Source organism: Apteryx rowi, unplaced genomic scaffold, assembly GCF_003343035.1.
Source record: "Apteryx rowi isolate R43461 unplaced genomic scaffold, aptRow1 scaffold_224, whole genome shotgun sequence".
Lineage (NCBI taxonomy): Eukaryota > Metazoa > Chordata > Aves > Apterygiformes > Apterygidae > Apteryx > Apteryx rowi.
In genome coordinates this window covers 344,470-357,451 of record NW_020448575.1, presented here as the reverse complement: position 1 = coordinate 357,451, position 12,982 = coordinate 344,470, and the positions used below count along the sequence as shown (strand labels likewise).

General features: G+C 50.2%; 1 protein-coding gene across 9 annotated transcripts in view; it reads left to right on the top strand.

Annotated features, from left to right (window-relative positions):
• The window catches only part of MBNL1 (muscleblind like splicing regulator 1), a 111,263-nt gene that overhangs the window by 81,828 nt on the left and 16,453 nt on the right, over nt 1-12,982 (top strand). For 4 of the 9 annotated variants that reach the window (XM_026065155.1, XM_026065151.1, XM_026065152.1 and 1 more), the window contains 3 exons: nt 4,279-4,479; nt 11,354-11,611; nt 12,854-12,907. In XM_026065155.1, coding sequence (XP_025920940.1) covers nt 4,279-4,479; nt 11,354-11,611; nt 12,854-12,907 — 513 coding nt within the window. The remainder of the gene's footprint in view (nt 1-4,278; nt 4,480-11,353; nt 11,612-12,853; nt 12,908-12,982) is intronic. The other 5 variants (XM_026065153.1, XM_026065154.1, XM_026065157.1 and 2 more) reach the window with 3 other exon arrangements.

Here is a 12,982-nt window from a genome sequence, read left to right as displayed (position 1 = left end):
GGTTTCGGCGTGCTCGAACATGGTCGTCATCAGCCGCCCACGCGCACACGCGCTTGGGAGCCGAGCACCCTGTGCCAGMGCTCTGCAGCGCAATCCAGGGAGGTCGTTGGAGCGAAACCGTGGATARATTTGGCCCAGAATCCTCCTCGTATAGACTGCTAGCGCAGACGTTAGAGGTCGCTCGTTAACGCACGAGCGAGGCTGCCGTATCCCGCATCGGAGAGCAGGCGGACCGCTCCCCTGGCTGGCGCCGTCTCCTCTGGCAGGTTAGGTGGCAGCACAGGAAAAATAAGCGGGTRAAAATCTGCTTCTGCATTAGCTGCTGCTCAGACAGCTGCTCGGTTCCTGTCGTTTAGGGCGGCAAAGATGGAGTTGGGGAGGTTGGATTTACCTCTGGATATCTTCCGTTAGCATCTCGTCAGACAGCCCATATTTAAGCTGTTAGATGAGCTCTTCAGCTTCGCTCTTATTTCAGAGGTATAGCGGCAATTAATATTCCTCAAAACACAGCTGAATGCTTAGGAAAAATCAGCTCAGCAGAAAGGACTCTCGTGCTTGTGCCAGATGGTCGCCTGGCCCCACATCTTGTGGGTCTAGGAAGCACCGGTAGGTATTATTGAGCTCGTCTGAGTTAGTAGCAGAGCTGTTACTTTCTCACGGAACTTTATGCCTTGGCCACTTCCGAAAAAAGCGGGTCGGGGCGGGGGAAAGCAGGAGAAGTTTTGGAGGATCCTCACGTTCACTTCGATGCCGCTTATCGCAGAGTGAGAAGATACAACATTTTATTTTCCCTCTTTTGGTAGGCTTCTCTTTGAGCAAAACCGTATGCATTGCGTAAGGAGGAAAACGAGCCGAAGCGGTGCGAGCGCAGGGGCCCCCGAGCAGCCTCAGAATGGCTTTTCTGATTCGGCATCTCAGAGCCAAAGTATATACGTGCCGCAATTTTATTTTTATTTCCTGATTTGGGTACGGTGATGTGCCATGAGAGTCAGCAAATTTGTATCTGGGGCTACAAAAAAGTTTACCTGTCAAAATGCAGAAGACACCGTGAAAAACATTGCTTAAAATATGGTTCTCTGCAACCTTTGTGTTTATTTCATGAATTATAACCAAATACAGCTCTCCGGTTTATACATATCAGTGTGTAAATAGACACCAACGTTTGGGTAAACATGAAAAATAAATATTTTAATGTAGTGCTTTAGATTAACATTCCTTTTTAATATAAACAGAAGCTAGCGTGAAGATAATGTGTAAAACAGTAGATGAAATTCTGCTTTATGTTACTCTCACACAGCCCCTAAGAGGAGCAAAATCAGAGCCAGCGTATTTGAAAACGTAGCCTAAAACTTCTGCGTGTGACGGGATGATTTTTGCATACAGTCACTCGAGTTCAAAGATTGCAGACTTTGTATTTCGGGACCGAGCCTCGTTCACGACGCGGGCTYGTAGCAAGGCCGGTCGGGTGTGCTGCCGCGGCGCTGTTTGGAAATGGGCGCCCTCCTGGCAGTTTGGCCCCAGAACTGCTTTATTTTTTCAGCACAGCTGAAGCAGATGTTGTTTCGGCGTGTTCTAGGAAGCCGTATATGTATATCATCCTGTCTAACGGGGCTTCAGTCAGTTTGGGTTTTGTTTTATAAAAATCAACACCATATGCGTTAATAAAAGCAAAGCGAACTAACTTAATGAGAAGCTCTAATTTAGTAGGAAAAGCAGTAGGATGCATTCATTTGTGCTTCTGTTTGACAAATGCTTTAATTTTCTTAGCTGCAAGTAACGAGGCATCGCGTTTCCCGGCCCCTGCGTGCTTGGGCTCCCACCGCCGCTTCCCTTCCCCTCCGCGGCCTCGGGGCCCCGGATCCTCAGGGCTCTGACCCACGGCGCGGAGCCCCCACGTGCGGGACGAGCCCCCGTTGCGGCACCCGCGGGGCCTCCCTTCTCTCCGTGGAGCGTCGGAAACGTCGTGCCTCTGCGTCTCCTCCCAGTCCCCGGGCGGTTTCCCCATGAGATGCGAACGATGCATTTCCATTTGCTTTAGTAACGGCCGTGAAATTTCATTCTTTGCTTTCCAATTTCAGTTTTTGGGGGTCCTTTCCACTGTGCTGCCGCGGTCCCGTCGGGCGGTGCGCGTGTTGCACGGTTTTCCCCTAATTCGCGTGGCTGCCRTGATGGGACGGCGTCACCGCGACCTGGAGGTGCCCTGACATCTCTGCGCGCCTTTAGCTGCCTGCCGAGAATAAGAAAGCTCGGCAGAAAGGATGGATAAACTGAAATGAATATTTTTTTCAGAATAAGATAAAATTACAGGCTTTAGATTTAGAATAGGAGAAAACAGAGAGGTCGGCGTACCTTCTGGCTTGCATGCGGCACACGTGGCGTGCTTGCCGCCGTGTCGCGCGGGTGGCGCAGGGTCTTTCTGCCCCCCTGGCGCGGCTGCGCAGCCCCCGGGGCACCCTGACGCACGGCCCCTTTTCTCCAGGGCCGCTGCACGGTCGGAAATGTTCTCCAGGTGCCAGAGTGTGCAGCTGGCTTTGTGCCGTTGCAAAATGCCTCTGCTACCCGGAGCAAGCTGTGCTGCCYGCTCCTGACTGCGTCGCGTTCACTGTCTGCCAGTGAAGCGGCTCAAAGACTGGGCTAATGCGACCGCAGGATAATTTTTTATCTTCTATTTTACATGTTTACAGCACATGGCAAATTACGTGGGAGTTTCAGAAAAAATCTGAAATTGCTCTCATAAAATATGCTATTATTTTGCAGTGGTCTAAAGGCTGCAGGGCAGGATATTTATAGCAATGTACGATGATCTTGGTAGAAAATAAATAGGACGGTCTTTTATTTACTATACCATGGGGATATTGGGCTGAAATCAAACATTGATATCTCTAAAGTTGCACACTAACGGGCCTGTTCATAGTTCAATTTTTAATGTACATTATTACATAGGTGATAACACAGTAATGAAAAATGCAGTTGATATTACATTAATATGATTAATATTATTTCCTGTAAAATGTGCATGTTTCTTTTTCATTTACATCGATGAAGAACYAGAGACCTCAAAGCTGTTACTCCCATTTATGCAACTGCCGGTCTTTCTTCTTCAACAATCTCCACATATGCTTTTGTGCAGTGTTTAGAAGGGACTTGCTCCTCGCTTCCAAACAATTCAGTCATTTCCTCAGGAGTACAAAAACATGTGGTTTTATATGCTGTCTGGCTTCAATAGATATGAAACAGAGAGCGAAAAAGAGATGCATTAAACTCGTAGTTGTTTTTTCCCTCTAAAAATTACTTTGGAAGAAAAATGTAAATGCCTTAAGTAACCGCTCTATTTAGACAGCAAAGAAAGCCGTCCAGCCTAATTTCTTCTGACAGTGACACTGGTAGAACAGTGCCTTTGTATTCACTGGGGCTGTTTGGTTATTTAATCTTTACTCCAGTGTAACAGCACTCGTTTGGTCTTGCAGAATTATTTGGTCTTCTGCATCCAGTTATCTTCCCAGCACACGATAGCCTGCAAGGGCAGCGGAGTGCTTTGGTTACTGCCTGTTTCTTTTTTTCAAACAAACAAACAAAAACCCTGGCATTTGCATAGTCTCTTGTCTCTCCCTTTGGCTTAATGTTTTAGTCTAAATAAAGCTTATCACTCCGCTGTGTGTTTCTTTCTGAATATCAGCACGCACAGCCTGTTTAATTTTATAAAAATAAGTGATTGCCATTATCATAATCTGGACTTGTTCCTGTATTAAACTTCTGCAGTTTCTGAGCCAGTGCTGGTTTACATCATGGTTAAAAATGCGTTTGTCGGTGCGGGTAAAGTTTGAGTAGGGTTTGATGGAGAGGGTGCGCTGGAGCTCTCGTGCAGCTTCTGTCGGGACGTTTCCGCACGTTCGTGCACGCTCCTCCGCGATGCTCGGCCTTTGCTCTGCGGCCGTGGGCAGCGCTGGCTGTCGGCGGCGTTGCTCCGGCGGGGAGCGAACGGGGGTCCAGGGGAAGGTCTGCCGCGTGTCGAACCACGCGGGAGCGGGACGGGAGCGTGCGCGGCAGAGSCCGGCAGAGGCCCGCAGCCCGGGCTGGCCTCACCGAACGCTCCCCTGTTAGCGGGTTACGGTTTTGGGGCGTTCTTCACGTTCCGCTGCGAGAACAAATGCTGCTTTTGCATCAGTAACGGAAATAAACTGCCATCATGCTTAAGATGACGGCCGCAATGTTGTTATGTTGACAGCATGAATAGCATAAATATTAAAGTCTCTTTCTTCTTCTTTTTTTTAATTGCAGCCAATGTTTTCAGTTGCACCAAGCTTAGCCACCAATGCATCAGCCGCCTTTAATCCCTACCTGGGGCCTGTCTCCCCAGGCTTGGTCCCAGCAGAGATCCTGCCGACTGCGCCCATGCTGGTTGCAGGAAACCCTGGCGTCCCGGTTCCTGCAGCCGCCGCTGCCGCTGCCCAAAAGCTAATGAGGACAGACAGATTGGAGGTAGGAAGTCGTATACGTAATTTACTGTCACAAGCAATGTCATTTATCATGTCTCCTAATCATAAAACTTTTCTCTTGTAAAAGAAAATCACCTAAGTTTTGATTGAACTGCTAACGTCACATCTTGGTAGTGGTTAAGGACAGAGCGTGACTGAATGATCGTACCGTAAATGAATGCTTGCAGTTAGTCTTCTGACCTTCCGCTACTGAAAGAAATAGAAATATTGAGCACTTTTAGGGCTGTTTTAGGAACAGCTATGGCAGCAGCAAGAGCACCCAGAAATTCTGTTAACGTGTGGAACGAAAGGGCACGGACAGCAAGTTTCCAGGGTTTGATGTAATGGCAGCACTTCAGCTACCTGGATTAAAGATCGTCTTCGGTTTCCGTCTTCTTTCATTCTGGACRCGTGGTGTTAACACTCCCTCAGAGACCTCCTCTTCATCGTTTATCATCCTTCGCTACAGCCCTTGCAAACGCTGGTCCTCTCTAGCTGTCGTTCTCCCTTGCCCTCAATCTTTCTTATCTGCGACGCCCGACAGTGTTTTCAGCGCCTCATCGCGCCAGCGGCTGCGTGGGCTGGGCGCCAGCGGCGTGCCAGGGCCGGAGCACGGGCTGCCCGCCGGCCGCTCGCAGCCCGGCTGCTGCTGGTGGTTCAGAGGCAGCGTTTAGGGAGGCTCCGCGGTGGTGGCCGTCCCTTTTCCATCGCCGGCCCGTGCTCTCCCACCTGCGTACCCAGCAGAAGCATCGCGGCTGTCCCCGTAGCTGCGGTGGCTGATGTTTGCTGCCACCTGCGCTGTGCGGTGCCCTGGGGCTGCTCGACCCCAGGTTGAAACGCCATCGTGTTTCGGTCACCTGGGCGGGAGCGCTCCCCGCGTCAGTCGGAGCTGGCGCCCTCCAGCTCGCCCGCCGGTCCGCGCCTCGGTCCACGGCACGGTACATTTCTTAGCGACCAGCATCGTTGTAATCGCAGATCTCTCGAAGATCCTGTGCTGCGTGGTGACAAGGTAGAAGTTGGAGGGTTTGTGATGTAAATTGGTTGTTCTACTTTTGGATCTGGTTCCTGAGTACTTAGGGAACAAGATGGGAGGAGGAAAAATGATCTCTGTTTCGAAATGCAGTCAGTCATAATTGCAATGCTTTTCTCTCTGCCTGTGCATCTGCATGATTAGGAGATCTGTCTCCTTACAAGGAAAGTTAATTCCTTTTTCTTAGTTATTTCATCTCTGGCTGACAAGTTGCAGCCTGGAAAGTTGCGCGCGAGAAGTAGCCCAGAGTGTCACCTGGCGCCGAACGCTTCCCAGGGCGGCTGCGACTATTCTGAGAGCTGACATCATCCTGGTTTCCCCTTTCGCAAGATCACATCACTTCCCTTTTAGAGCTGTTTTCTCTGCGGAAAGAGTTCCCTGAAACACGTCGAGGCTGCTGGAGAGGCAGCTCCACTTGGGCCCGGCATCTTGGGGCATGGGCGTCTGCTAGGAATCACCACGGGATGTTTTCCCTTTGATGACTCTTTATCTCACAGTGGGTACTTGCCAGAGATGGCTTAAAAACAAAATGCAATTAGATAAGTCCATAAATAAATCATGCTGCGTTCTGYGACGAGCACCAGAAAGGAGAACGCCGCTCAGAAGCGATCGCGGGGAGCTCTGCAGATCGCGGGGCCGAGATCGGCCAGCGCCTTCGATCGCGCTCTCGTCCGTTAGCGGCAGCAGGTTGGAGCAGTGACGTTTGGGCAGGCGAGCTCAGGCGCTTTCTGCTCCCCGGCAGGAGCCAGAGGTGCYGGTAGTCCCTGCGCGCCGGGCAGATTGGGCATCGCGGCAGGCGAGCCTTCGACAGGCCGCGTTTAGTCCCCCAGACCTTCAGTTCTCTCAATGTCGCTGTTTAAAGAAGTGATCGACTAGTGGACCAAATTCCCTGCACCACAGGGGGTTACTCTCCCGAAACATCCAGAGGCACAAACCACAGCCTGCCGGAAAAGCTGTTTTTTAAAGTTAGAACAAGCATCTGAAATCAGTAAAACTTAAAAAAGACCAAGTGGTTTTGCTTTGAACTTGAATGGAAAAAAAAAAAAAAGATTATGGCCGAGTTACAAAGCCCTGAAAACAAGCTCCGAGACTTAAAGGAGTTCCTCATTTGTCGTGTTTCCTGATGGATGTAGTCACTGCGTAAGGATTCCTCCGTGAGCAGACTTCGCTTCACCCCAGGAAAACACTGGCATTAGCAGAGCGGGCAGAGTAACGCGTATGCGTGTTAGAGCGAAGCCCTTCGGAGGTGCCCGGCGGGACAGCCCGCGCTCCGGGATGCAGGGCTGGTGTTCCCAGTGTGGTCAAGTAGGGCACGTCCTCCTCAGCCGGACTCCAGTTTAGTGACATCCCGGTGGATCCGTATCCAGCAGCTGCCTTGGCTGTAGCTGCGCTTCTCTCGGTGGGCTGAGCTCTTCAGGGCGCCTCGTCCTTGAAGGAGGGCTCTCCCAACGCTCAGTATTTTCATCCCCTGCCTTCCCGGTCGGGGCTTCCCTGGGCTCTGCTGCCTGCTGTAGCAGTAGCACCGTTAAGATCGCTTAAAAGGAAAATCCAGTTTCTTCCAACCTCTGAGCTGTTTAGTTTTGCTTTTTATTTTGACTGTGATGGAGAGCACATCCAGGTTTACCCACGGACTCTCTGCAATTCCACATTGAGCTGCTATCTTACAAAAATAGTAACTCTTGGGGGGGGGGGAGGGTTGTCTTATTTTTCCCTTTAAAAGTGCATTTTAAATAGTGAAATATGTAGATGAGAACATAACTTGCCGGCACTTTCGGAGTGTGTTGGCCATCTGATGTGGAATATCTAGATTTAGTATATGAATATTGAATGAGCAAATCATTTTTATAATACAGGGTATTGATTATAAAAATGCAGAACCGAGTCGAAAGATTTTACGTGATCTGGCTCTTGCTTGTCAAAGAAGCTGGCAGGTTCAGCGGGGTCTGTATTTACCTGCTCTTCCAGGGAGGTTGCTACTGTTCTTCTTGTCATTTGTTTCTACATGATTACAGAGCTTTATATGGCTTAGCTCTCTCCCTTGGAATGAACTGTCCCTTGAAAAAAATAACTGCTATGATGTTAGTATCTAATCTTGGAATATGATTTGTTCTGTTTAGAATTTTAAATACATATTTTCAAGAACGATGTACTTTACCATTAATTAAGTTAGCACACATGCTCGAGATACTTTACTGGGCGCTTCCACAGTTGAAAGCTCTTAATAAATATATCTAGAATTTTAAGGGAAGCAGCCAGACAACACAGACCTGTCAGATAACCTGTATGGTCTCCTGAATAAATATGAATATCTTAGGATAAAGTCGGTGACTGCTGCTAGTAGCAGGATTGGTTTCACAGGCATTTGGACCGTGGCGTTTTTTTCGGATAGCACGCAGACATTCGGGTGCTCGGTGCAATCCGCCCCTCCTGTAAGGAATCTGGCTGGCAGGGTGGAAATTTCATGGCTGCGACGGCTTTCCTCCCATTCCGCTTCTGCCGGAAGTATCTTGAACAAAAGTATGGCTCTTTTAGCGAAGTAGAAAAGAACCAGATAAGAACAAGGAAATGAGACAGAAAGGGGTTACCTAACCGTTTCATTTTTTTTAAAAAGCATGTACTTTGATTTGAATGCTATCGTTTTCTTTTAGAAATACTCGAGAACGGCCACCATCAGTTCTTCGAGCTGCTCTTTCCTGCTTGTTTCATTGTACCATCTTTTGCCCCAAAGAGGCAGCTTAGAAGTTCTTGGAGATTTTCCGACCTTGGGTAACAAGAAAGGCTGATCTAGCAGTGCCAGTATGTTGGTTTAAACGTTCAAAACATACCGGATAGCAGCGTGCCCTGTGTCCCCGATCTTGCCATATTCCGTTCAACGCAGAGAAGGAGCCAAGAGGTACGACGTGTTCACGGCAGGGCAGGGACCCGAGCTGCGCTGTCGGTGTCCCTCCAGCCAAATTTCCGTGCAGCGTTTGGGTGAGCAGCGTAGGACCTCTGGCACAGAAGAGGTTGTGATGCAGGTGTCTGCCCACCGAAGGGGGGCAGCGTGAATGCCAGGAGGGCAATGCAAAATAAACCCAGCCCACAGAGCAAGCGAGCAAAGCCTGTCGGCCTGGCGTCCGCCTCAGATATTCTAAAGGAGGAATCAGTAATAGTCCGGCCCTGGTGCCTGAGTCGGATTTCTTTGCAGACGAGCTAGACTCCTGCTCTAGAACATGTGCCTTCCAGTACAACGTCTGTCTTTAGTTTATGCTTCTTAAGTTACTGAGCTGAAAATTATGATATTAATTACAGGGTTACGTAAAAATAAATAAATAAATAAAAGCTCTCCAGATTGGAAAGACTAGACCGAATATCATGCTTCCATGCCTCTCTCTACGTAAGCAGATGGGCGATATATTACTGTGTGCCTGTGGCAAAAAACAACATCCTTTTCAATGCTTGTTTGTAAATAAACACGAATTGGAAACTGCTGGACATTCTTGGATAGCATCGTGGTGGTGGAAAGCCATTCATCGTCACACAGATTAAAATGACTGGCAGTATTATGGTTTGTGTCTGATTACTGTTACCCATAATTCAGATATCTGTTAAAGAGGGCTGTGAGAGAATCATTCATTGCCTTATCTTAGCTACCGCATCACAGCTGTGTGAAAGTTTGCTGTGTACATGTCAAAGATTGTCTTTATCTGCCTAACTATTTCAGTTTTCTGGTCATTTTTCTTTGGCTTTTAACCATGATAAAATTAGCTTATCTAGTGGGATGCATCCTCTTTCTCTTGCTCTCTGTATTTATATAAATATGTAAGTATACGAGGTCAGGTATTAACTGAGTAGCTCCAGGTTGCACGAGGAGCGGGTCTGAGATGCAGTTCAGGGTGATGACCGAAGGCAGTGAACTCGCAGCAGCTGCAGGCTTTCCTCCATTTTCGGAGCAAGAGTCTTCAGTTTAGACCATAAGCAACTAATCGAATGAGATCATCCATTTTTGTCTACTCAGGAGGCTTATGTTTGGGGAAAAGGCGTTGTTTCGTGGCCCGGACGGTACCCCTAGACCGTGAGGGAGACTGGCGTAAGGCGGGCAGGGGGTGAGAAGCAGGTGGATGCCCGCTCCGCTTGGCGCACATGTGGGAGCGAGAGGGACCGGAGTCTCGTCCGAGCACGGCCTGTGCTAGCACGCAGCGCACACGAAAAGCAAACCCGCATCCGTCTGGTGGCTGTGGCCCCCGTCACTGCCTGCGCCGTGCTGGCTGGCATGGCAGCGCATGCCGCTACAGGGCGGGCTAGACCAGGGAGCGGATCCGGCTGAAAAGTCACCTAGCGCACAAACGACGATTTTCCAGCAGAGGAATTTGCCCAATCCACTCCGCTTGCGCTACCAAACCTGCGTCCTGCAGGCACCGAGCTGTGAGCCCTACGGCCACGGGAACGGGCAGGAGGAACAGAGRTGCCTTAACTGGCCTGTTTGGCCCCGCTGCTGAGCACAGAGCCACAGCCKTTGTCGCCACACGGAAAAATGCTATAAACAGGGTCATATGCATAATGCATATGCATAAACAGGGAGAGGCCGAGGCGAAACGGATGTTTCCAGAGAGAGGGTTCGCAGGAGGCACTGCTGCTGTCCCTCGGCGGCGTCCCTTCGCCGGGCAGCCGCTGCCTYGAGCAGCGCAGGGGTTAAAAAGCAGCTAAAGCACTCGCATGGACGGAAACCAAATAACAGCCAAATTTGGTTTGTTACAGGGATCGGAGCCAAGGTTCTTGAGGAAATACTGATGATCCAAGCTCATGGGCACCCACCTTTAAAAGGAAATTCCATCTACTAGATGGGCTTTATTTTTATACAAAGTTACTTGCTTTTGTCCCTCTCTGTTTCCTAAAGCCTCTTGGAAACCGAGAAGCTCGCTTTTGTTTGCAATCTGAAAATAGCCAACAATAAAAAAAAGAAAACATCATATTTTAAATTTAGGATTTTCAAGGCTAATGAGAAAGGAGGCAACAGTTGTTGCACCGGTAACGAGGACGTGAAAGTTTGCGTGTGACCGGGGGACGCAGGGGGGGATTTGTGCCGGCGCAGCAGCCCCGCAGCGGGGCCAGGGCAGGGCGATGCGCCGGTGCCGGACGGCTTCCTCCGCCCGCTTTCGGCTGCCGTTGGCTGCGCCGGGCGGCTGCGACGCAGCATCAGCACCGCGGCGAGGCGGCTGCCTGCTCGGCCGGGCCCTGAGCTCTTTCCCACCGGCGACCCCCCTCCCACGGGTGCCGCGGAGCTAAAACCGGGCAGAGGGAGAGGCGCCCGGCCGCCGTTGCGAGTTTTGGGTTGCCCTCTCGTGGCAAAAGCGTGGAAGGCGTGGGTGTGCTGCGGCGCCGCGCGCCCGGCCGCTGCTCCGGGGCCGTCGGTACAGCCGTCCTCACGGTGACTGCGGACCGTTGCCCTAATGACACCACGCTCGCTGCTCTGAACGCTAGGAGCGCGGCTGGATCGTGGTGAGGGGCGGCTGCTCTGGGCTGCTGCTGTGTTCAGGAGGGTCCCTCCGATTTAAGTCGCGAGCGTGCTTCTTCAAAAACAAACAAAACCGCGAAACGCTGCCACGCTGGAGCCAAAATAAAAATGTCTGTATGCTTGGTTCATTACACCAGCGCTCCTGTACATGTTTTGACATCAGAGGTGGCTTGCTGACCAAAGCCTGTTATATCGTCGCAGTTGCGTGTCCTTTGCGTAGCTGAAAACTGTGTTTTATTCTGAAAGATTTTCCGAAAATGCCGGCTGCGTCCTGCGCTGTCTGTCTTGAGCGCCATGCTGCGCCCGCGACGCCCGTAACCCGAGCTAAGTGACTTTCTTCTGATGCTGTCGCAGGTGTGTCGAGAGTATCAGCGCGGCAATTGCAACAGGGGCGAGAACGACTGCCGGTTCGCCCATCCCGCGGACAGCGCGATGATCGACACCAACGACAACACCGTTACCGTCTGCATGGATTACATCAAAGGGAGATGCTCCCGGGAAAAGTGCAAATATTTCCACCCTCCCGCACATCTGCAAGCCAAGATCAAGGCTGCCCAGTACCAGGTTAACCAAGCTGCAGCTGCCCAGGCAGCAGCCACTGCAGCTGCCATGGTGAGTGCAGAAAACGCGTTTAAAACGTACGCTTGTTGACGAGAGAAAATAATTTGCCCATTTTAGCTATACTTGCTGAAGATATGTTTGTTCAGGTATCCCGGTCACTGCCCAGTGCAATGAGCTCTCACAGCATGCGATGCCAGATCTGCTCTTAAGTAGTTTCAGACCGTTGAATATTTCACCAATTTTGGCTGCTGATGTATACAGTATCTATACGTACATATATGTGTACATACGTGTGTGTGTGTGCGTACGTATATGTATCTATAGTTTATCATACGTTTGTGTGTGGGTAGATCTGTATCTATCTAGTCGCATAGATAGATAGATACAAATCCATATTTACGAGTTACTGTAAGTCCGTGTTTGTAGAGCTCCAGTTTGAAATCGATCTTACTGTATTAATAATATTCTGCGCTAAATTTATCCCCCCTCCCCCAGCTTTTGCTTGAGTGCTGTTTTGCACCACCCGCACTTACGCTTTAAAATATTTCTCAGTTTCGACACTCAGATCTGGAACTACTTAGGAACTGGTTTTCTAGTGAGCAGACTCGAATATTATTTAGGGAAGTTTTAACTATATATTGTTTTGTTTGTCTTAAATATCCTTATGGCGTAATGAATAATTGCACAACTGGGAATGGTTGAATATGGCAATTCCATGGAGTAGGCACACCGCAGCATACTCGAAAGCACTAAAAACGAGTAGGTGCAGGCTTCCAAAAAAAAATGTATCCTGTAGGCAAATTCTCGGTGCGGTCGCCTAGATCAGCGCCAAGGAGCCCGTTTTTATCATTTGCTGTAACGCGTCCTGCGTTCTACGTAATCCGGCCGTTGGGACGCTGCTTCACGTGAAAGAGCGTCGCGCGGCGCCTGGTCGCCCGCCCGCGCGAGAGGCCTTTTTCTGCGCTGGTTTACGGATACTTGAGCAAAAATGCGGGCTCTCGCGCTCCGCGCCGCCGCGCCCCCCCCCCCCACCCCCCTCCCGCCAGCGGGCCTGCTCGTAATTAACGCCACGGAGGGGCTCCCCGTAACGCCTCGGTAGTGCCTTTACTGTGCATGCTTAGTCTTGTTATCCGTTGTATATGGCATTCCGATGATTTGTTTTTTATTTGTTTTTTCTCACCCCCCCAAAAATGCACTGCTGCCCCCATGACGCACCTCTGCTTGCTGTTTATGTTAATGCGCTTGAACCCCACTGGCCCATTGCCATCATGTGCTCGCTGCCTGCTAATTAAGACTCAGTCGGCTGTCAAATCACTGAAGCGACCCCTCGAGGCAACCTTTGACCTGGTACTATGACCTTTCACCTTTTAGCTTGGCATGTAGCTGTAGGCAGCGCGGGCCGGCGGGCGGGGCGGGGCCGGC